At 50.1% G+C, this 24522-nt stretch overlaps 1 protein-coding gene across 1 annotated transcript in view; it reads left to right on the forward strand.

Moving 5' to 3' along the window:
• Positions 1–318: 318 nt before the first annotated feature.
• The window catches only part of CNGA3 (cyclic nucleotide gated channel subunit alpha 3), a 29887-nt gene continuing 5683 nt past the window's right edge, over positions 319–24522 (forward strand). The window contains exons 1-6 of the mRNA XM_054474971.1: positions 319–419; positions 8004–8117; positions 10480–10659; positions 13682–13735; positions 20101–20217; positions 22314–22420. Of these exons, the coding sequence (XP_054330946.1) occupies positions 319–419; positions 8004–8117; positions 10480–10659; positions 13682–13735; positions 20101–20217; positions 22314–22420 (673 nt within the window). The remainder of the gene's footprint in view (positions 420–8003; positions 8118–10479; positions 10660–13681; positions 13736–20100; positions 20218–22313; positions 22421–24522) is intronic.

Genomic DNA, 24522 nt, shown 5'->3' on the forward strand with positions numbered 1-24522 from the left:
TCATTTATTTATTCATTCACTCGTTCAGCACTTAACTCTGAGCATCTCTTCAGCATGGTAGCATGAACAAATGAGTAAAAGACTTTGTGCCTCGGGCTAGAAAGAAGAGCCCAGAGATGTCCAACTAAAACTCACTGCAGCAGGAACTACAAGAGACAGCAGAGGGCGTGCCTGCCAGGGCTTGCAGGGGGGCCGCGTGCAGTAGCCCTTGCCCTTGATGAGCTGGGTTTGCAGTTACTTTCCCGTCCTGATGACATGTCTGCTTTGTGTTCACATTTTAGCAATCATCTGGGGGGCTAAATGTGACAAACCAAGAAGATGGCCAAGATCAACACCCAATACTCCCAGCCCTCCAGGACCCACCTCAAGGTAAAGACCTCAGACCGAGATCTCAATTGCGCTGAAAATGGCCTCAGCAGGTAAGATGGGCTAAGATGGACTTTTCATTTTATGCCTGGCTCTGGTCATTTCCACAGCTGATCTAGACTATGGGGGAAGAATGCCTTCACGTTGGCCAACCACAGGTCGGAGGGCAGGGGAGGTATTCACAGCACTGCCAACTTCATTTTTCATCTCACTTAATCCTCACAACCCCCAGAAAGTAGTCTGTATTCTTGTTTTAGAGATGTGGAAAAGCAAGCTTAAATAGTCACTTATTGCTATAAGGTAAGAAAATGAAGATTCAAATGCAGCAGACTAAATTTTACTGTAAGAACTTCCTCAAACTGACACACTCTCCCATGTATTCATCAAAAATGCATTGGACTCTTGCTGTGCACCAGCCACTGAACTGGGTTTGCAGTCTGAGCTGAGCACCAAAGATGTAGCATGAATCAGATGCCCTGCCCTTGCTTCCAGGGGAAGGTCTGGAGGCAGGCCATGCCCAGGGCCTGTATAGGGAGTGGGCAGTGCCTTGTCTGCCAAGCCATCAGCCCATCAATGACATCTTGACACAGGTAGGAAATGGAAATATGGAGCCTTAAGCTCTACTTCTAGCCCTGTTCCTAACTCGCTAGTAGACCCGGGAAAATGCGTTTAACCTCTCCATGCCTCAATTTCTTCACTTGCAGAATGAAACAACATTTTTTCCAAGCTCCTGGTATAACAGTGAGGACACCGGAAGGGACCTATTTACTGTGCATAGACCTAAACCCTTATGTTTCTTTGTTTTTAGTTTTTTCCTTTTTGTTTTTCGAGACAGAGTCCCACCCTGTCACCCAGACTGGAGTGCAGTAGTGCAATTAGTGCAATCTCGGCTCACTGGGTTCAAGTGATTCTCCTGCCTCAGCCTCCCTAGTAGCTGGAATTACAGGCACCCACCATCACACCCTGCTAATTTTTGTATTTTTAGTAGAGACAGGGTTTTGCCATGTCGGCCAGGTTGGTCTCGAACTCCTGACCTCAGGTGATTCACCTGCCTCGGCCTCCCAAAGTGCTGGGATTACAGGTGTGAGCCACTGCACCCAGTCATGTTTCTTAAATTCTCAATGAGATGATTGAATTGAAGCATAAGCAACTTTCTTTCCAATATTTCTGTTATTTTTGCCCTATATATATAGAATTGAAAACTTCTCCCCACTATGCAGCTTAAATGCACACTGTCTGATGGCCCCAAAATGCAGTAACATCCCTCAGTCCCCACCTCCCTGCACTGGGCCCTCGTGCCTCATTTCTTCTCATTCATTTGTATTCATCACTTCCTCTCCCAAATGCACATTTGGTTTTTTCTCTGTCTACGTTCCTGGTCCCAGCTCCTCAGCAAACTCTGCTAATAAGTGATGGTCAATAATTTTCAAAGAGATTGAGTCCCCATTATGGCAAACCCACACAGCCCTTGAACCCCACCTTCTGAGATTTCGGCAAAGGAAGGAAGATCCTGGAGCATCCCAACAGATATTTATTTCCTCCAACCATTTTAACTCGGTGCTGGGGCCCCAGGAAGTGTGATATGGCTTCAGAGGCATCAGAAAGTTCCATCCTACTCAAATATCTTTCTCCTAACTAGCCCTTTGTCAACGCCTGTGTCGCACCACTGGAGACTTAGTCCTCTGAGTTAAGGCATTGCTCCTTATTTAAAAGAACAAAGAACACTATTAGGACCTTGAAACGTTTGTATGTTTTAATAGTTTATTTCCCATGTGTGAGCTAATAAAGCCCCTTGAAGGGGGTTTCAAAGAGAGGGTCGGGCATCAGAAAGAAGGAGCCCAAGGATGAGGCACAGCATAACATCAGGATCCTGGCATCCTGGGCCCAAGACCTTGGGAGAAGGACCAGAGGCTGTCAGGATCAGGAAGATTTTGAAGCAGAATGGAACTTTTCCTCTTTGCACCCAACTTGTCTGGAGTGGGGCATGACCCAAGCATGTCATGGAGCTTCCAGATTCCCTAAGGCAGAGAAGGCAGTAATGGGATCTCAGTCCGGCTCCTTCCAGTGAGATACTCACTGGAGTAGGCACCCAGGAGAAGGCAGGCCCGGTCTGTAGGCTGCTGCAGCTCCTGCCCACAATGTCTACCTGACTTGACAGCACTGAGGTCCTGCTGACTCACCCTGGTTCTGCTTTGGCCAGTGACCTCCAAGCCCAGCTTGACCTGTGGCCTGTTCAAGCTTGCAAGGCCTCTTAGAAGATGACCATTTGCAAAATGAATTGCTAGCCTGTTAAGCCATGCTAATAGCAGCCACTGGCCTCTGGCTTCTGGCAGACTCCCTGCAGGCTCACTCTGGAATGCACGCTGACAAGGGTCAGAGCACCTCTAGGGATCAGCCACATGGTCAGGGGCTCTGAACTGATGCCCTTCAACAATGCTATTTGTCGTCTGCATGGGTGAGAAAAGGTCCTCCCTTCTCCTTCCTTTGCACTTTCTGTGACCAGAATGATGGTTTAACAGCACAGGCTTGGGGTCAGACTGTCTGGGATTGAACACTGGCTCTGCAACTGACCTGCTATGAAAAGTTGCTCAATGGCTCCAAGCCTCAGTTTTCTCATCTGCAAAATGAATCAGTGCTAGTATTGCCCTCCTAGGGTTGTGGTGAGGTTATGGCAGATGTGAATGCAGAGGTCCTGGCACAGTCCCTGCTGTGTGGTTAAGTGCCCAATTGACTCTCACTCCCGGTCTTGGAAATGATTACTTCTTCCTGTGGGCCTTCTCTGGTCTCTTCTGCTTGACCTCAGATAGCCCCATTTCCTGCCTGTGTCCAAGCCCTGCTGTCTCAGCCTGACCACCAGCCGAGGCTTACTGAGCTCCACTCAGGCCTCGGCCCCACCCTTCACATGGTAAATTGACAGATTAATACAGTATCCCATGGAAACACCACAGAGATTTCAAAATGAGAGACAGAAAGAGTGCTTCCTTTATGAGAGAGCTATGCTTTATTTTACAGAGGCAAGAGTGGCTTTAACAGCCAGAAATTTTCAGAATGTTCCCTGGAGTCACCAAGGAATGACAGTGTGTGCTCAGGATGGGGTACAGCGGCCTCAGGGATGGAGGCTGGGCCCAGCCCCTCCCCTGCTTCCCAGCCCAGCCCTGCATCTGTCTATCCACCAATGAGGTCTCTATGTGAGACTGATTTGAACAAAGGACTCTGGCACATACCACGTAAAAATTTTTAAGTTTCAAGTCACTATTTTGGAGCCAGGAGAAACAGTGTTTGGACAAGCCATACCTCTTTGTCTTGAAATTCTAGTCCTTTTAGAAAGCTTTATGAGATAAATGATTGAGAATTGGGGTGCACGAACGTTAATTGCTCTTTATCTTCAGTGATATCAAGAAGCCTGCACTGGAAACCCGCGTGTGGGTGTGACCCCTCGCTGAGTGCCCTCAAGAGGAAGGCACAGCCAAGTCTCTGTCCCCTGAGACTTCCCTGCCCCAAGGTCTTTTCACCAAATTGGAGGCCCAGTTTTTAAGTTATTGGAATTATTTTTATAGTGGAAAGTCATAGGGAAGAATGAAAACACTTCATTTGAATGAAAACATTTTACACCCTGAAAATACCAAAAATAAGTCTGAGTTTTTCCTTTCTACTTAGATCTTTTCAGTTGGCTCAATTATTTAAGAGCTGTCTGGCATATCTGTGAGGATAAGGCAATAGAAACAGGCTATTCTCTGCTGCAGAGAATTGCAGCTAGGACTGAGGGCACCTTAAACCCCAGATCCATCTCCTGCCGTAGCTATTTTGAATGAGCTTTGGGGCACAGGGGTTTGTGTCTGACAGAAGAGTGGTCTTCTTGTGTTACTCCCTGAGCAGAGCCCAAAGCAATTACCACCAAAGAAAACCATTTTCATCCTGCTTCTCCAGGACCAAAGGCTTAAAAGTGCATTGGCTTCAGTCCCCCACCACATGTGGCCAACAGCAGTGGGCTCCAATCATTCAAGTTCCTCAGGGCTTGAGAAGTGGGAAACTAAAGTGTCATATTCCCCAGCCTTGTGCTGAAAGGTCACCTCTGTTTACTCTCATGTCCCCAAACCTATCTTGCTGGAAAACATCAGATGCTTCACCAAGTGCAAAGTTAATTTCCAGTTCCAGTTCTCATGGGAGCCCCTGTCCTCGCCCAGTGACAAGAAACCTTCACCTTACCAACATTAATTCCTCTGTGCAAATAAACATAGAACTTGAGCATTACAAGGTAAAAATTATGTTGTCTTTCAAAGCAGTCTCTCTATTCTACTAGTTGCTCTTGTTCTTGCCAACTACCAATGTCAGGGGGGCCTCTTCCTTGGAAGGCATCGTCCCCACATGGGATCTTAGAATAGCAGCCGACACGTGGGAGGGAAGCTCCAGGGTTGTCCTGGCCTGATCTGTTCATTTTACAGAGACTGAGGTCCTGTCAAGTCATTGCCCCAGGCCCTTCCACCAGCCAGAAGCAGGACAGAGCCTGGCCCCACGACTCTCATTTCCCATTCCTGCATTAGTTGCCAAAAGTATCTCCTTTTTTCCGGTACCTGTGTGTCCTTGGGGACTCCAAATGTCACCTCAGACATCAGTTCCTCTCCTCTCTTCCCACCTCCCCTCCATCTGCCTGGTAAAATCAGTTTCTGGGAGAAGTAATTAATGAGGTTTACTATGTAAACACCCCCAGGCATTTAATATGGGTAAAACTCTGGAGCTAAAAGAAAGACATTGATCTAACAGAATTTCAGGCATTGAGAAGGAAGTGGGGCAACGCACAGGGAAAAAATGGGGTCCCCACCATCAGGTCCCTGGAACTTGCATCATGTAAGGCTCTCCCTGTTCTTCACGGCCAGTTGTGCCTTTCTGGTAACTGAAATCCACGTGAAATTGCCAACTTTTGCTTTATTTGCTTTGCGAAGATCGGGAAACTTAAGCCCAGAGAGGGTAAGTGACCAGCCCACAGAATACTCAGCCTGCAGGTGTTGGAGCAGGGACTCAAACCAGGACCTGCCACCTTTCCACTCTGCCTCCTCCCGCTGAGGGGGAGATCCCGTCCACATGCAACAGCTCTCGCTGCTGCTGGTTGCAGGCCTGCTTTGCAATCCTGGGTGGGTTTTGCCCTCCTCACCCACCCACCAGCTCTGATGTTATCTAATTCATTTGCCGCAAATGCAAATAAATCTGGTCTCAGGATGTGCCCTCATGCAATTAGCAGGAACCAGACTACGCTAAAATGCTGGGCCGACTGCTTGGTGCCTAGAGCTCCCTGAGGAGCTGCTGGTGGTGGCAGAACACCTCCATCCTTGGGATTGCCTCCAGATCTTCCAGGCACACAGGCTGTGACAGGGCCCCCGCCCAGCTGTCAGCTGCCATCACCACCACCCCCATGCCAGCTGCTCGAATCCATGGACCTCTGCCACCTCCTCCTGCAACCAACCTAGGTACATTGGAACATGCATCCCGCCTTTATAGTATACAGAATACGAAGAAGGCAAGGGAATTGTAGCTTCTGGGCTGCAGCAGCATCTCTGGCAGGGTCTTTTACGTGTACAGAAATGAGATGAGGGTGGGTTTCTTATGAGTATAAGGGGAGAATTCAATCAGATTGTTTGAAAATAAAGAGCCATGCCTATGGTACAGCCGTATGGATTACAGCAATGTCTCTAGTGGCATGCCACAGGGCTCAGTCCTCAGCCATCCTATTAATTTCCTTCTCATCTGTGCCATATATGAAAATACAGGGCAGCTTCATGGAGTGGATGACAGCAGGTTTTGAAATGGGATGGAATAACATGGGAATCTCGGCTGTATCACCTGGCTGTGGGACCTCAGTGAAGTTGCTTAACCTTTCTGAACTTCCATTTCCTCTCTTTCAGGGTTGTTGTGTGGATGAAATGATAAAATGTATGTGGCTGGCATACAGTAAAGAGCCACTAAATGGCATGTGGTTTGTGTATTGTGTTTGTGAGTAGGATGGTGTTGGGAGGAAAGGTGAGTGTGTTCTCTGCATACCAACGCTTCCAAAACATCGAGTGACTCAGATCAATGGGAAGGTCCAATACTTAATTCCAAAAAAAACAATTGCATGTACACAAGCCGGGGTCCTGTGGCTGGCAGCAGCCTGTGTTACAGGACTGCTTTGGGTTTTTGCTGATGGTAGCTGGTGACCATCAAAAACCACCAAAAACACACAAAGCAATAAAGTCATCCCAGAGTCTGCCCAGTCAAGCAAGACCCCAGGAACTTGCTCACGGGAGAAGGACCATGACAAGGAAGAGACTTGATCCCAAGGAGGAATGGCTGGGTGAGCTGGAAGTTCTGGCCTGGAAACCCAGAAGTCACACAGGTCCTGGTCATTGAAGGTAGAAGACGAAGCTACCTGACTCCCTGTGGTTCCAGCAGAAAACAGCCTTAATGTGGGGAGGCTGAGGGAAGGAAGAATCTGTGGGCAGGTGGCGCAGTCAAGCGATGGTCCAGACAGACCGGGTCATGGGAGTGAGTTCCCTGCTGCTGGAAAAGGCAGGGAGGAATCTGTAGAAGAGGAGAAGCAGCAGCCTGGCCACCGTGATGCAAGGACTCTGACTTCTAATCAATCACCAGGGAGAGAATGAAACTTTTCCCTGGTGTTAATTCTTGCCTCCTTGTTAAGAAGGCTAATTAGGTTGGAACAGATCACGTGATAGAATTAATTTGTCTTGCCTGGGCTCCTCAAGACTCATAGACTGAAGTGCAAATCCCTAGAGGCTAATGCCTGGCTGGCTTTTAATCAGGCTGATCAAACTTCAGCCCCAGGAGGTTTAAAAGAAAGGAAAATATTCCCAGATACATTCCTAGTCTTATTCCAGGCAATTCAACCAGACTCTGCTGGTGTGACTTGTTGTCTTATGGAGTTACGGGCACCTGTCCTTTCTGGGGTCACGCTTTCCACAATGGGTTGCACAAGGGGAGTCACCACACCTTACCTCTGCCTTGCAGGAGAGAGAGCCTAGAGTTTGGCAAAAGGGACGAGGGGAAGTGGAGTCTCATTTGAAAGCACTGTACAAATTATTTGAACTGCATGTGGAGGGCTAGGCCAGTTCTGTGCAATATTCCAGGGACTTCGTGTTAACCAGTGGGTTCCCAGGAAGGCTGCCAGACAAGCCCACAAACAGCAGCACACGCAGTGGGAAGGGAGGCTCAGGAAGACCCCTAAGGAGCGGGTATTCAATCTGGCTTCAGAAGATGAAATTCAGTAGGCGAGAAGTGTTGGAACCAAAATCCTCGATCTGGAGTCATTTTATGGAAGCAGCTGCTTTGGCTTGAAATGGCAAGCCCCGGGACCTCTCCCCACCCAGTGCTTTGATGAGGGCCAGGCCAGCATGTGCTGCCACCTCCCCATCCCTTCACCTAGCCCTGGACAGTAGCTACCTTCCTTGCTGTAAAGGAAAGGCCACGTTTATACCAAAAGCCAGAATCTATTTGCAGGAGGCAATGGGAAGTGGGGAGCCCCTGGGATGAGGATCTGTGAGGGTGGCTTTCCCTGTTAAGCAGAACATCTGACCGTCTCACTCCTGGCTGTGTCCAGGAGGTGGATGGGCTTGAAATCAATTCTGCTTGCTGCATATCTGATTTCCTAGAGCCCACTCGCCAAATGAGGAGACATCGTCAGCGCTGCAGCCGGGGATCGCCATGGAGACCAGAGGACTGGCTGACTCCAGGCAGGGCTCCTTCACCGGCCAGGGGATCACCAGGTAACTGACCAGCCTCAGTCCCTACCTTGGCCTGGGGGACACTGTGGCAGAAAGAAGGTAGTGACCTCTCAGGAAGAAGTGCTAGATGGGGGTGGGGCTGAAGATTTGGAAAAGAAAGGGTCAGGAGCAGAGGAGCCTGAAAACTATCAGTGAGTAATTTCCTCTTGGGTCAGATGTTCTGAGCTCAGAAAAGTCTAAGGAAAACTGCCTTTATCTGAAATTGCTTAATAAAAGCTGACATTGTGGTACTTGCTCAGGTTTGGAAGAATTCAGAAAAAAAGCCAACCGGAGAAGGTGGTAAGGGCAGCCAGTTGTGGGAGACCTTTGATTGGGTGGACACAGTGGTGTGCTGAGGATGGTGGTGATGAGGTCTGAAATAGCTCTGGCAGGGTCTCCCAGGTGCTCGTCTGGACCCCAGGGCAGGTGTCCTTGCAAAAGCATTTGTTTGCAAGATTAGTGAGACTCCAAGCTCTGCCTCCCCCTGATGACATCCGTACTCCAGCTTCGACAGCTGCCCCATCCTGAGGAAGTCATTTCACCTTTTCAAATCTCATCTAGAAATGCATCTAACAGTGCCTACCCCACAGGTGGCTTGAAAGCTGCTTCAGAGCCAAGCACCGACTCACGGCAGGTGCTCAACAAACACCAGGCTCATTATTTCCTTCCACGTGGTTTTTTCCAACGCCAGAGTCTTACATAGTCATATGTTCTACACTTTTTACTTAAGATTATCGCAAAAGAAATTCACATATCTATTTATTCTTCATGCTTTTCATTATGAAGGATGCTACTCCACCGTTGTTTATTTAACTAGTCCATTGTAGCTGGGTATGTAAGTGATGTTCAGTGTTTGCATTTTACTAACAAAGAGCTGTCTTAAGGTTCTTTGATGATAAAGGAAGAAAGAGAACACCTTTAAATCAGCTCTGTAGGGCTGATACAGGGTGTGTTGTAAGCTTGCAACACAAGCTATCTCAGGGAAACAGAGCCAGTGGGGCTCACAGGAGGGGTCCTGGGGAGGTAGCCACCTTCCCCCTCCCATTTTCTCACGGAGTTTCCTGGTCTTTATGCTTTCTACATGTCCCCTCCATTCTGGCTCTCTCTGTTCCGATATCAGCTGGCACAAGGCTGAAAACAGCCTTTGCCATGTGATCATGAGTTGAAACACCCAACCCTGTCTTCTAGTGGCTCTCAGTTCAGAGGCCTGAGTGGCTCTCTGTGCATCAGTTGTCTGTCCTAGTCCCATTGTCTGAGGCTGGAGGAGGGAGTATGACCTTGGTTCCACCCTCTTGGCAGAGGAAGGGTGTGGTTACAGGAATTGTCTGCAGCAGAGAGACTGGGCTTGGCAGATACCTCCAAATATATCTGCGGCAGCAACTGTAAGCATCTGCCTACAGGGATATTTTCTTAGTCAATGTATTCCCTTAGGCTAAGGTCATAAGTGTGTGATTAGGGTCAAGGTATGTGACAATTCATAGCTTAGTTCCAGGCTGTTCAGTACTGACTCTGGCTCGGGACAGCCCGTCCAGGGGAGGGCATTACAAATGCCAAATCAGGGAAACCAGAGGCCGAGAAACAGAATGGAGTCTCTGGGCCTGTTCCCCACTGTTCCCCTTTGGCAGAGACACCAGCAACAGCAGGCAGGGTGGAGAGAAGGCCCCTCGCAGGCCTGTGTGTCTCAGATGAGCTCTAGGGACTGGCTATGGTCGCAGGTGTTGGTGCTCACGGCAAGCTCCAGGCAGGGCCAGGCTCCAGGAGAGGGCCCAGGGCAAGTTGCAAAGGAACCTCCCAGGCCTGGGGAGAAAACTCTAGTTTGTACAAGAACACACCAATATGATAAAAGCTGGGAAAAGACTCCAGATTGTGCCTGGATGCCTGTTCTTGTAAGCCTTACTCTATCAGATCTCAGGAACTTCTAAATAAATAAATAAATAACCTTGCTCTCAATGTTGTCATCGTTTGAAACCCGCATTGCTTTACTCTTCCTGCACTTGGCAGTCATAACAAAGAGCTCTCCATTGGGCAAAAGGAGTGAGCTAATCCCCTGTTTGAAGGATCATGCCTTAGGCAGAGTCCAAGTGCTACAAGGGCAAATGGTAATAAAGAGAGTGTCCCTTTCCGGGGAAGCCTGCCCCTGACTGCAGGGTTGGGGGAGAAGGGGATAAACGGTCCCCATGGGGCGGAGATGCAAACTTAGACCACAGGGCCCCCAGCACCCATGCCCTGCTGGTCATCACTGCTTCTGCCCCACCCTTGAGACAGACAGAGAGAGAGGGAGAAAGAAAGAGAGGGAAAGACTGGGGGTTGGGGGTGTGGGGGGCTTTTCCTCTCCCTCTGGCTCAGTGCCTGTGTCGCCTTCCAGGCTGTCGCGCCTCATCTTCTTGCTGCGAAGGTGGGCTGCCAGGCATGTGCACCACCAGGACCAGGGACTGGACTCTGTTCCTGATTGTTTCCGTGGAGCTGAGCTTAAGGAGGTATCCAGCCAAGAAAGCAATACCCAGGCAAATGTGGGCAGCCAGGAGCCAGCAGACAGAGGGAGAAGGTAAGGAACGGAAAAGAAGAAGGGGCCTCCTGTGCCTGCTGGGGCCAGGCAGGAAGCCTGTGCTTTGCTCCATCCTGTTTGGATGCAGCACAGGTGGCCTGGAACGTCATCCCCATGAGCTGTTCCTTGAAGAAAGTGTTTGCCCTTGGGGGAGCACTGCATGCTCTAACAGCCTCTGCGGAGTCCAAGAGGCCTTGTAGGAGGGAGAAAACCCTTGAACCAGAGCCCCCAGCCTCATTTGACCACTCACCTTATCCTACACAGAGGTCTTGTTAGGGTCCCCTGGAAATCATGTTCTCAGAAACTCATGGGGGATGCTGGCCTTACCTATCTCTCTTCACCTAAGGACCCCCGTCCTAGACTCCACTATGACCCATCTTGCTCAAAAGCAGGGTCTTTTATAGCAGGAGCCTTGGGGGGTGTCTAAATGGTATCCACAATTTTATGTGTAGGCACGCGTGCATTTTTCTGGGAAAAGAGTCTACAGGTTGGTCAGAATTTTCAAGGGGAGCCATCCGTGTCCCAGATCAGGTTGAGAAATAACAGGTGGGGAAGGGGACAATGGTGAGAGTAGAGCGAGGTGGGGAGAGTGCTTGCTTTCCGAGGGAAAATCTGCAGAACTGGGGCCTCTGTGCATCTTCTTGCATCGCCCCCACCCTAGCTGGGAGATAAACCTGCAATCAGACTGGCACCCCCTTACACACAGACACAGGGCTGATGCCTCCCCTCCTGACTTGTTTGTGAGAGGTCTCCCCAGCAGGTGGTCTGCAGAGAGACCCCTGGGCCAGCACAGGTTGAATCAATTGTCACTGAGCAGTAGAAGGTCTCTTTAGGACACTCAGGTCTGTCTGGAAGGGAGGAGAGGTAAGACGTGGAGGGGAAGCTGACCTCCCCTCAGCCTCCCAAACAGGTGGATTCTCACCCAGAACCTATTTTCTGGGGGGTGGGAAAAGGGGATCAAATAAGCATGATGATTGCAGAACAGACAGTCCCTATATAACTTGCCAGAGAAAAAGCTATCTGTTTGTATGTCAATGAGGAGAAGATGGGTTCAGGTTTGGAGCTTCTCAAATGGTCATATGAGGGTCTCTGGGGTGTGAAGGTGATGAAGTCTCAGGGGAAACCCAATGGATCTTTTGGGAATGTCCATTTTCATTCCATATTTGTGTGGGGAGTGGCAGTGGGTATTTGTATGTCATAGATGATACAGGGGATGGCGAACGGTACGGGCATTTTTAAGATGGAATATGAGAGTTCAAGGCCATGTCTTGCCAGTGACTGCTTTAGGAGACCCAGGGAAAGGTGTGAGAATCCCTGGCTGAGATGGGAAGGCCAGAGTTTTTACACGAGCTTGGACTGCAAACACTTGGGTTTCCTGGGCTGGGGGAAGGAGGCTGGGGAAGGCCTGGGTGCTGGCCCAGACAAGTGCAGGGAGGTCCCAGGTTCCCAGGACTAGGCATCCAGTATCCTCAGGGGACACCATGAGACAGAAAGACAAGGAGGCAGGCAGATAAAAAAGAGGACAAAGTGGAGAAAGAGGAAGGGTGGGGGGGAAAGAAGTTTCTCAGCAAGCCAGCCAGACTGGTCTAATTCCTTTTGGGCAAGCAAAGACTTCCTTATTTAAATTGACCAAATTACCTTCCTACATCCTTAGAGATGAATGTTAGACTCTGTGTCCATTTCCCGATGGGACCAGACGAATGGCGGGTTGAGCTAGGACCACATCCAGGGCAGGCCCCAACCACCTCACAGACACAGGCAGGGTCAGCGTGGGCAGATGGATGCGAAGGTGCAGATAGTGTCGGTCAATCAGCAAGCCTTCCTGGGGGTGAGGATTTTGAATTTTTCTGGAGGCAAAGTCTCCACTGCAAAGCCAAGTATATACAGAGACAGGTCCTAGTTCTCCTGTGTGGGCTTGGCTTTGTGGGGTTACGGGCACAGAGGCGTGGTGAACACAGCCACTGCATCCCCACGGAGCTGAACCTTCCCTCCTTCACAATCCCACAGCGGTTCCAGCTCCTGGGAGATTTTCAGATGAGCAGAACCAATCTAGAAATAAGCGGTTATGGCCATATCTTAGATGGGGAGAGGGAGATTTGGGCAGGACGAGCTGAGGTCATCATAATGGCATTTATTTGGCTGGACATCCAGCATCATGGAAGAGGTGCCCCGGGAGTCAGGTGGGGCTGTCACCTGCCTCAGGCTCCAGTTCCCGTGGTCTCCTATGAGGGGTCTGCAGTGCCCTGCGAGGCCGCCTGGCTTTTTTAACCCAGCCATGTTGAAAATGTGTTCTGGTGGTCAGAGATAATACCTTTTCCTATAGAACATCATGAAGTACTGCAAAATTCAACTTTAAATAAATATCCAGTTTGTGCAAAACCAGCCCTTACTTTCAACCAGATTCTCACATAGATCAGGGGTGTCGGGCCCTGGAGGTGTAAAATTTAGGGAGGTAGGAGAGGACAAGAGGAGGATAAACTGAAAACAGTGACAATCCTGCCCATGCTCAATTACTTGCCCTGCTAATTGGAAGAGGCCTTTGCAGCTGAGAGAGCAAGTCTCTGTTGCTGCTGCAGGCTGCATCCATCCTGGGGCAGAAGGTGCAAGACCTCCTCCACCCGAGAGGCATGGAAGCACTGAGGGCAGAGGCCACGCGGGGTCCATTTCTGTGCTCCTCTTAGTGCCTGGCATGTGGCCCCATCCAGGGTGGAATGGAAGGAAATTGAGTGGAATTTGAGGCAGGGAAGCTGGAAGAAGTCAAACGGCTGAATCTTCATTTCTTCAGAAGCCTCAGTCTAGCCATGTTCACTCTCTCTTCCCCCAAGGCTTTTACCGGAGGTAACTAATCACAAAGCATTTTGGCCTTGATGATACCACCCTGTATTCTTCCAGCTGTGAGTGCAAAGGCTGGAAGCAGTGGGATAGGGATGGCGGGGGTGGGGCATGGTAATCCCCTGGGGAAATGGCCCCAAGGAATGGAAACAGAGTTCAGATCCTTGATGTTCTCTCTACCTCCCCACAGCGCCTGGCCCCTGGCCAAATGCAACACTAACACCAGCAACAACACGGAGGAGGAGTAAGTACCCACACACCCAGCAGAGTCCTCTCCAAGCCCGCTGCCCTCCACCCCATAGAAGCCCCAGCTTGGCCTCTCTCCTTAGTGCTCCTGCTCCCCACTCCCAGAACACCAGTAGAATATTTTAGAATCCTGTTCTCTTCGTTGGAATTCCATCCCTGTGGACAGAAGGGGAGGGATGAGATCTGTGTGACTTCTTGGAGAAGTCGTCTGATCTCTTCGGCTCTCATTTTTCTCATCCATAAAGCAAAGGAATTGGATCAGATAAATGCTTTAAGCTTTAGCACTCTATACCACGATATATCTGAGGGTGCAGAACCGGAGCTCCTTGACAGAGCAGTGGAGATTCTCCTTAATGATGAAAAGGCATTTTCTTATTCTACAACCTCAGGCTCTTGAGTGCCAGTAAAATGACCTCGTTTTTGTTGTTGTTGTTGTTTTTGTTTGTTTGTTTTTGAGACAGAGTCTCCCTCTGTCGCCCAGGCTGGAGTGCAGTGTCACCCAGGCTGGAGTGCAGTGGCGCGATCTCGGCTCGTTGCAAGCTCCGCCTCCCGAGTTCAAGCCATTCTCCTGCCTCAGCCTCCCGAGTAGCTGGGACTACATTTTTGTGCATTTTTAGTAGAGACGGGGTTTCACCGTGTTAGCCAGGATGGTCTCGATCTCCTGACCTCGTGATCCACCCCCCTCGGCCTCCCAAAGTGCTGGGATTACAGGCATGAGCCACTGGGCCTGGCCTGAAATGCCCTTGTTTTAAGGCCAATTTGGGCCAATTTTGGGGGCATAATCAGAGCAGTGGAAAATTCTCTGGACAATTTAAATATGTCCAGAGAATAGCCTCTTGAAAGGGTGACCTGCTATAATTCCTTTTTCCGTCACCAGATACTAAGGTGGCAGATTAGGGACAGCGTGGCACTATTGGGGAGGGGAAGTCTTAATTGGAGATTAGGGAAAAAATACCAATATCAGTGAGAAATGCCGATTTCTTGACTTCCAACAGACAGAGAAATGTGCCAAGGGTTTTTCTTGTTATTTCTCTCTTTGTTCTTCAGATAGAACTTTTTTCTATTTTCTACATGAAGGAAGCATGTCTTTTGTTTGCATAAATTTGGACATCAAATCCAGAGACCCAAATGCCAGCCATAAAGAAAAATGAGATGATTTTATCTACAGTGATACGTGTTTGACTTAAAGCCAAATCTGACACTAAACACCCTTGCAGCCCCAGTATCAAGTCTTTCAGGCAGGGAAAGGCTCCAGATACCGAAACCATGGACAGAGGTCCTGGAGGTTTCTAGGCATCTTTGTCCTGGGGCTGGGGTGTGGGCCCAGGATGTGGGTGGATAGCGTGGGCTGCACCTGGCTCTTCAATCTTTCAATAAAAGGGCTCACTTCACGGGTCCACTTTGAAGCCAAGGACCAAGGGACAGAACTGGGAACTGTCCCAAAATAAGGACACACACACAAAAATTATTTATGAACACCTTCCCCGACTCTTCACTCCATTTCTGTCATTTTCATATGGTCTCATTTGTCCTGAATAATTTGTCCCTCCCCCATCAAATTGTTCCCAGCCAAAACCAGCAGCATTTTGCAGCTCTGTGTAGGGTTCTTCTGGGGCAGTGCTGGGTGGATTTGGGGATGCAGCCGATGGTGCTGGGTCTTTCCTAGGCTCTCAGCAGTTTGGTACCCAGAGGACAGGCCAAGGCCCATAATCCAGGGCCACAAATCTTGCACAAGCAAGCTGAGTCCGGCGTAAACTGCAGGGCAAAGCTCACCCAAAAAGCTTGAGGGCAGCGCCGTCTGCTGGTGACTCGACGTTAAGACTCCAGTGGCTGAAAAGAGACCAGGGTTCACATCACCCTGGAGGACAGAGGAGGGGTAACTCTCCTTGCTCTTTTCATTTAATGATTTTAATAACCTTTTATTCTAATTCACTTTATTGAAATACTCTTGCTGAAAACTTGGAAAGCAAGAAAAGCACACAGGGGCATACACACACAAAAATTGCACTTCATGCTAACCATGGAATCCCACTATCAGAGATAGCCCCACTTAACATGTTGACAAACATGCTTCCAACTTCTTCCTAGGCATATATATTGAATACATAGATTGATACAATATATTTTATATATACATATACTTGTTAAGAGCATCTGTTTCCCAACTCAGTTGCCTCAGAGCTTTGTGACCTTGGACAAGTGTATTAGTCCATTCTCACATTGCTAGAAAGAAATGCCTGAGACTCGATAATTTATCAGAAAAGTGGTTTAATTGGCTTGAGGTACTGCAAGCTATACAGGAAGCATAGCAGCTTCTGCTTCTGGAGAGGCCTCAGGAAGCTTTCAATCATGGCGAAAGCAAAGCGGGAGCAAGGAGTCTCACACAGCAGGAGCAGGAGGAAGGCGGGGTAGGTGCTGTAAACAACCAGATCTCAAGAAAACTCACTCACTATCTCAAGCAAAGCACCAAGGAGTTGGTGCTAAACCATGAGAAATCCACCACCATGACAGGGACACAGATTCAAACCATATAAGCAGGTTACCTAACTTCTCTGTGTATCCGTTTCCTGGCTTATAAAATAAGGATTGTAATAGGGTCTTATTACACAGTGAGAGTGAAGACTAAATGTGTTACTCTGTGTAAAGTGCTCAGAACAGTGCCTGGTACATAGTAAGCGCTCAATAAATATTGACTTGTGTGGTAGGCAGAACAATCTCCTTCAAAAGATGTCTACCATCCTAATCCTTAGAACCTGTAAACAGGTTACCTTATATGGCAAAGGGGACTTTGTAAATGTCAAGGACCTATCTCAAGGTCCTTGAGATAGGTAATGATTTGACTTGGCTGTGTCCCCACCCAAATCTCATCTTGAATTGTAGCTCCTCTAATTCCCATGGGTCAGGACAGATCTGGTGGGAGGTAATTGAATCATGGGGGCGGGTCTTTCCCATGCTGTGAATAAGTCTCACGAGATCTGATGGTTTTATAAAGGGGAGTTCCCCTGCACAGACTCTTTGCCTACTGCCATGTAACATGTGACTTTGCTCCTCATCTGCCTTCTGCCATGATTGCAAGGCCTCCCGAGCCATGTGGAACTGTGAGTCCATTAAACGTCTTTCCTTTATAAATTATCCACTCTCAGGTACATCTTTATTAGCAGCATGAGAACAGACTAATATAGGTAGGTTATCCTGGATTATCAGGGTGGGCCCAGTGTAATCACATGAGTCCTTAAAAACAGAAGAGTGGGTCAGAGAAAGTAAATGGAAGAAGAAGAGAGTCACAGTGTGAGGGGGACTCGACCCATCGCTGCTGGCTTTGAAGATGGAGGAAGGGGACCTGAGCTAAGGAAGCTACAGCCTCGAAAGGTGCAGACAGCAGGGAAACAGGGATCTCAGGCCCACAATCGCAAGAAGCTGGATTCTGCTCAAGATCCAAACGAGCAGGAATCAGAGCCCCCCTAGAGCCTCTGGGGGATGGAAGCCCTGTCAACACCTTGATTTTAGTCTGGTGAGATCCACAGCAAACTTCTGACCTACAGATCTGCAAGATAATACATTTATGTTGTGTAAGTTTGCAGTAATTTGTTCCGGCAGAAATAGAAAACTGATCCAGCTGTTATGGTAAACTCTTTTGTAGTCTGCTTCTTAACTCAGCAAAATATTAGGAACCGTTTTCCCATGTCACTAGCTCTTCTGAAACAGCGTTTTAAGTAGGCATGTAGAATTCACCGTTGAGGATGAGCCTGCACGGTCGTGTGATTCGGTGGCTCTCCCTTTTTGACTGTCATGAATAATGGCAGTGATTATTTTTCCACACGCATTGCACACAGCCTTGATTATTTCCATAGGAAGTGTTAGGTAACTGTGGATGGATCTTTTTCAATGAGTGTTTAATTAGCAGAATTTCTCTCTCAACCCATGCCTTCCTTCAGCGTGTGGAAGAGAGAAATCAGCGGGGCCCGAAGGGCACTCCAGGGGTTGTCCCTTCCGCAACCTTTGTTTCTTCAACTATTCAATGGGGCATTACTGCCTGCCTTGAAGAAATGTTACATGTATTCATTAGATAACTTTATATGAGTTCCTAGCTCTTAAAAGACACCCAATGAAGAAGAGGGAGCAGTGTAAAGTCGTATGTTGAAGAAAAACCTGCACTCACAGGACCATCCTGCGGACACTGCCTGAACCGCCTCGCAGCCCAGCAAAGTCTGAAGGCGTTTCTGAACTCGGCCACATTTGCGAGCCTGCGACAACACGTATTTGCCACTACATGCGTCACAGACCCGCCTCTTCGAATTTTGGCTCCCTTCTGCTCACTGGCTTTCTCATTAAGGCCCAGGTTTTCACTTGATCCAGAGACAGGTTTCAAGAACAACGGACAGGCCACACCCTTCCATTCAGAACAGAGAGCCTGGCGTGGGATTTCCAAAACTCCGAGTAACTTTCCCAATTTCAATGTGTGGATTTGGGTCTATGTCCTACTACCTCAAAACGTCTCCAGTCTCTGGCTGTTTGTGACTTCCCAGGAGCTCCTGAAAATAGATCAGAAATTGTAGAACATTAGACTGAGCCATTAATTTCTCAATGTATACTCAATGGGGTGGTTTACCTCACGCTTCAGGAATAATAATAACAAATCAATAACCCCATTTCATCCCAATGCGCCGGAAGCACCCACTTGCCACGCCCTCTCTCCACGGCGCCGCACGCCACGCCCTCTATCCACGACGACTCCACGTCGCCGCACGCCACGCCGTTTCTCCAGAACGCCGCAGGCCACGCCCTCTCTCCACGACGACTCCACGTCGCCGCACGCCACGCCGTTTCTCCAGAACGCCGCAGGCCACGCCCTCTCTCCACGACGACTCCACGTCGCCGCACGCCACGCCGTTTCTCCAGAACGCCGCAGGCTACTCCTTTCATTTGGTAATGTCCTTGATATATGAGGTCTGCTAAATGTCCCCCGGCATCATCCAGCAGCAAGGCAGAAAAGAAGGAAGAGAAAAAAAAAAGAGAGAAAAACTACTTAAAACAAGAGGAGGAAGTACTGAAGGAAGCTGCCTCTAAAGACGGGGTGCCATGGTCCCGGCAGGCCTGACCCCTCCCTGCAGGGCTCCGGGACTGGGTATCTTGGAGCAACGCTATGAGGGGGCCTTAGCATCGGCCCTGGAGGGGAGAGGGTGCTTGGAGCTGAGGAAAAGTCGATTCCAGGCTGCAGACCATGCCTCCTGAGACCATGTGAAGCCCCCATCTTGCAGAAAGAATCCTCTTCGAGCTCTGGGAACTCAAGGGGGGCTTACAAGTAAAGAGAGTTGCTTGTATGCAGCCTCCGGTGGGCAGCTGGGGGCTGTCCCTGTGAGCCTCCTCATGTTCCCCCCACCCGAAGCATTTCGTTTGCCCTCACAAGTGGGCCGGCCACACGTAGGCTGAGGGCTTCTCTGGGGCACTGGAAGATACAATGTTCACAAACTAACCAAAATTCAGTGGTGATAAGAGCTGTTGGGAATGTTCCGAAGCCCCGTCAGTGAGCGGCCTTGCACTTGCAGCATCCAGGTGAAGGCAGGAAGTCACTGGGGTCTCCGATGGGGCACAGGAGCACTCTGCAGGCCTGGGCCAGCGTGGGTCACATGGGATGGCAGGGGGGACACATGGACCTAACGAAAAGGCAGTCTCCAGTAGAGCCTGTAAACTTGAATCTGCGGGAAATTCTAAGAATAAAAGTTGAGCACTCTAAGCTATGTATTTCATTCAGTGCGGGCCCACATAACAGGTTATTCCCAGGCTTTTGATGGAGAGGTGTGATGCAAGCCCTTGGAAATGAGCCTTTACAACGTCCGCACAAACACAGTGAGGGACGTGGAGAGGGTTCTCGAGGGAATACTGTGGGGCTCCCCAACTCTGTCTAGAGAGGCGCTGCCTCAGAACTATCCAGGCAATGCTTAAATGCACATTTCCAGGCCCAGCCCTGGAAGAGGTGAGTGGGCCCTGGGAATCAGCATTTTCTGGAAGCTCCCCAGACTTTAGCAGACCTCTGTGACATTGCCATGCTGCGTTTTCATTCTCAGCATCCTGAAGGGTGTGGATGTTGCCGTGGGCACAGGGGAATGTCATCACCATGACCTTATAGTTGACCGTGACTTCCTGGGACTGAGCTGGGAGAGAAGGACCTCTGGAGTCTACCTTACCTCCCGGCCTGTCTTCCCCTACAGGGACTCCCCATGTGACTCCCTTGAGACTAAGAGGACTCTGTTGTGGACAGCCACATCTTGGGCTTCAGCCTGAAATTGCCCTAGGGTCTCTAAAACCCTCCAAAGCTACAGTCTTGGAGCACAGTGCGCTGTTTGTGTATGTGTGGGTTTCCAGGAAGAAGACGAAGAAGAAGGATGCGATCGTAGTGGACCCGTCCAGCAACCTGTACTACCGCTGGCTGACCGCCATCGCCCTGCCTGTCTTCTATAACTGGTGTCTGCTTATTTGCAGGTAAGCGACAGGGGTGGAAGGTGCAGCAGAAAGGGGGGAACCAGGGCACCAGGCAGAGGAGCCAGAGCTCCAACTCTCCACTCGGGAGGCCTGAGGCCTGGACCCCCTCACGGCCACCACTTAGTTATTGTGCCTCAGTTTCTCCTTTTAAAAATAGAAGATTCCCCAAGAGGACCATCAGGGTGCTCTGAAGCATGGGTGGGGAATTGAGCTTCAGGTGGACAGCCAGGGTTTCGGCACTGTGGAGCCCCCTCAAGTATGAGTTGTAGGAGGAAGATGCGGGGGCGGTTGCTTCTCTTTGGAGGGATAAGTGGGTGGTTCTGAACATGCAGCAGGGTGGAAAGGCAGGGGCAAGCTGCTACTGTTGTTTTTTTTTTTTTTGAGACAGAGTCTCACTCTGTCACCCAGGCTGGAGTTCAGTGGCGTGATCTCAGCTAACTGCAACCTCCGCCTCCCAGGTTAAAACGATTCTCCTGCCTCAGCCTCCTGAGTAGTTGTGACTACATACATGAGCCACCACGCCCGGCATATATATATATATATATGTATGTATTTTTTTGGTAGAGACGGGGTTTCACCATATTGGCTAGGCTGGTCTTGAACTCCTCACCTCAAATGATCCGCCCACCTCGGCCTCCTAAAGTGCTGGGAGTCCAGGCGTGAGCCACTGCTCCCAACCTCTACTACTCTTCTAACAAGCAGAAGAGGGATTGAGGGCCTCTCCTAGGAAACCTGCTGTTTGTGAATGCAGGGACGAGATGCTGCTCCTCTCAGGGGAAGCCAGGAGCCTGGGCTTTTCTGAGCACGCCTCCAGGGTGGGGCTACCAGAGGGAATGTTCCTGAGCACGCTGTCCACCAAGGATGCAAGACAAGCTGCTGCCTGGGGGCTGGTGGGGACTTTGGGGCATTTCTGAGGAAGCCTGCAGGCTGCAAGCTACAGGGCAAGGAGGAGGGATGACCTGCTGCTCTCTCTAGGTAAGCATGAGGTTTGGGGGCCCTTCCCAGCAGGCCTGCTCTAGGACACCGATGCAGGGTACACTGTTGCTCTTCTGAGGGTACAAGGGAGGGCTTAGGGGACTTCCCAAGCAAGTGTGCAGGACAGGTGTGCAGAGGCAGGTCTCTTCTGAGATGTGTGGGACTGGGATGCATGTGAGAGGAGACGATGCCTTTGGGGCTCTCCGGAGCCAGTACACAAAATGAGGATGCAGAGGCGAGTCCTGCCTATCCTTCTGAGAGTAGGCAGTGGGCTTTGGGGCGCTCCTGAGCAAGCCTGCAAGACAGAGAGCCACTGCTCTGAGAGGCTAGTCCATGAGTTTTGGGGCATTCCAGATTATGCCGCACGTCAGGGATGCCATCCACATGGAAGCAGAGGCTTTCAATTATTCGAGCATAGGGTGATCTCCTGCTCTTCGGAGGGCTTGCAGGGCAGGTGAAAAGTGGAAGAACTTGGAGCCTGTCCTAGCGAGCAGGCAGGATGGGGTGCTTGGGCAAGCTGCTGCTCTTTGGTGCACGCAGGCTCTGGAGAGGCAGGGCTGGGCACTGGTCTCCTCCAGGTGGGCAGGAGGCTTTGGGGTGCTCAGCAAGCTGCAGGTGGGCAGCAAGGGCAGGCTGCTGTGCCCGTGAGGCTAGGAGGAGAGCTGGGGGTGCTGCCTGTGTGGGAAACAGCAGAAAGATGGAGAAGGTAGAAAATATTTACTGTCTGTTCCATTGTTAATCTCTCGGAAATTCTCCTATTTTTGTTGAAATTTGACTCCAGAAAGGGCAGGTCTTTAGTCCCTTTACCTGACTCTGCCAGTGAGTCCTGGAAAACGGTACCTCCTGGGATCTTGTAGCTCTCTGCTGAGAGGCAATGGGGCCACTCTTTGGGGTCAATCCCAGCTCTTCTCAGGAGTTCTGTGACTGTGGGACAGTAAAGCTTCTCAGAGACACCTCATCAGAAGCGGGGGGTGATTGCACTGAGGTAGTGACACTATAGGCAGGGCCATTCCCATATTACATGATCCATTGTCTTCAGCACAGAGCCGGTGCCCACATGTGGGTGGTCCATGCTCCAGAAACACATGCACAGCCATCCATCTCCCACATGGCTTCTTTAGGGCCTGTTTCGATGAGCTGCAGTCTGAGTACCTGATGCTGTGGCTGGTCCTGGACTACTCGGCAGATGTCCTGTATGTCTTGGATGTGCTCGTGCGAGCTCGGACAGGTGAGTGTGCCCCGGGCCTGGGGAGGGGACCATGGCCCCCACAGGAGTGTTCTGGGAGACTGGTTCCAGCATGGTGGATGGGACGTTACCTACCTTTGACCATGAGAGGCCAGGCAGGTCTGGGGACCTCCGATCGTGAGGGTAGGTGGTGCGGCCACAAGCCCCTCTACACAGAACCCTTGGACAGGACACTGAGCAGGGGCCAGGACACCTAAGCTCTGGGCTCTGCTCTTCCAACAAGCTGTGTGACCTTGAGCAAGTCAGGCTGTCTCTCTGGGCCTTGTTCTTGTCACCTCTGAAATAAGCAGGCCAGGCCAGGTACAGTGACTCACATCTGCAATCCCAGGACTTTGGGAGGCCAAGGTGGGCAGATTACGGGAGGTCAGGAGTTCGAGACCAGCCTGGCCAACATGGTGAAACCCCATCTCTACTAAAAATACAAAAATTAGCTGGGCCCGCTGGCATGTGCCTGTAATCCCAGCTACTTGAGAGGCTGAGTCAGGAGAATCGCTTAAACCCTGGGAGGTAGAGGTTGCAGTGAGTGGAGATCATGCCACTGCACTCCAACCTGGGTGACACAGCAACATTCTGTTTCAAAAAAAAGAAAAGAAACAAGCAGGCCGAACTGCAATCTTGAAGGACCCCTCCAGCTCTCACTACTCGACACTGGGGTGAGCAGGAAGGAGAGCTCAGTCAATCTTGGAGTTTCTCTTCTCGGACAGTCAGAGGATACAGGACGTGTTACTTCGTGGCTTTCAGAGGACTTTTAACATGTGGAGAACAAAAATCTGAAATAGGGCCCAGGTGAATGAGGACTTCCTTCAAATCATCTCTGATTGGGGATGGGAAAGGATATTCACCGCTTCACATTTCTTGGGTGCTGAACTGTGTGCCCTTGGGACATCTTTTTCTAATCTGCACAAAGACATTGGCTAAGCTGGTAGAGGCCCTGTTTCCGAGATTTTTGAACTAAAAACTGTGCCAGGCCAGGCATGGGTGTAGGCACCTGTAATCCCAGCACTTTGGGAGGCCAAGACAGAAGGGTCATTTGAGGCAGGAGTTCCAGACTAGCCAGGGCAACATAGCAAGACCTTGTCTCTACAAAAAGAAAAAATTAGCTGGAAGTGTTGGTATGTGCCTCAGGAGACTGAGGTGAGAGGATTGCTTGAGCCCAGGAGGTCAAGACTGTAGGGAGTCATGGCCTCGGGTTACAGAGCAAGACCTTGTCTCAAAAAAAAAAAATGATAAAATAAAATAATGCTATGCCATAGCTGTTGACATAAACACCAGCAGATCACAGTAGCCAACCTCCGTGTGGCTCCACGTACAAAACATTTCAAGTGCGTCTTGCTTCTTCATTAGCAACACTGCATGAGACAAGAAGCACAGGCGTGATTTCCTCCATTTTGCTGATTTAGAAACCAACATCAGAGACACCAAGTGACTTGTCCAAAGTCCACAGTCACTGCCCAGCCACGCCAGACTGGTCCCCTGTTTGCTTCCACACTGGTGCCTAGCATCATAACTTAGAAGACCTCAGATACACAGGCTGAGGCTTGCGTGGGTGACCTAGCCAGCCCTGGCCATCTGCCCCGCTGCTGCAGTCATGTTAATCTCCACAGACACACGAGCTCTGTAAGTGGCCCATTGGGCTGGTGGTCCCTGGTCTCAGCCCAGCTTCAGTGGGATGTGACACCCTGACTCAAACATTAACCCTACACCTTCTTGTGCTTGGGTAGTATCCTAAGCAACCCAAGATTCAGCAGGAAGCTGGGAGAAAGGGAGGCACAGGAATCACACTCCAAGGAAAACATCATTAGAATTGAGAGAGGACATCTTAAAGAAGTGGGGAGGAGGCTGGAGGCACAGGAGGCTACATAATGATCAAGGCCCTCAGTAACGCATGTATAACAAATAATGCTAAGAAGAACTGGGGGCTGAGAAGTGGGGGCAGAGTGGGGCGTCCTACCCCAGTCTAGCCTCAGTGGCCTTGCATCACCCGCAGCCCTAGCATCACCTGGAACTTGCTAGACTTGCCCCCAACTTCCAGGAGGCAACTCTGGGTTGCAGGCTAGCACTCTGTGTTTCACACAGCCCTCAGG

Source organism: Pongo pygmaeus, chromosome 12 (assembly GCF_028885625.2).
Source record: "Pongo pygmaeus isolate AG05252 chromosome 12, NHGRI_mPonPyg2-v2.0_pri, whole genome shotgun sequence".
NCBI classification, from domain to species: domain Eukaryota; kingdom Metazoa; phylum Chordata; class Mammalia; order Primates; family Hominidae; genus Pongo; species Pongo pygmaeus.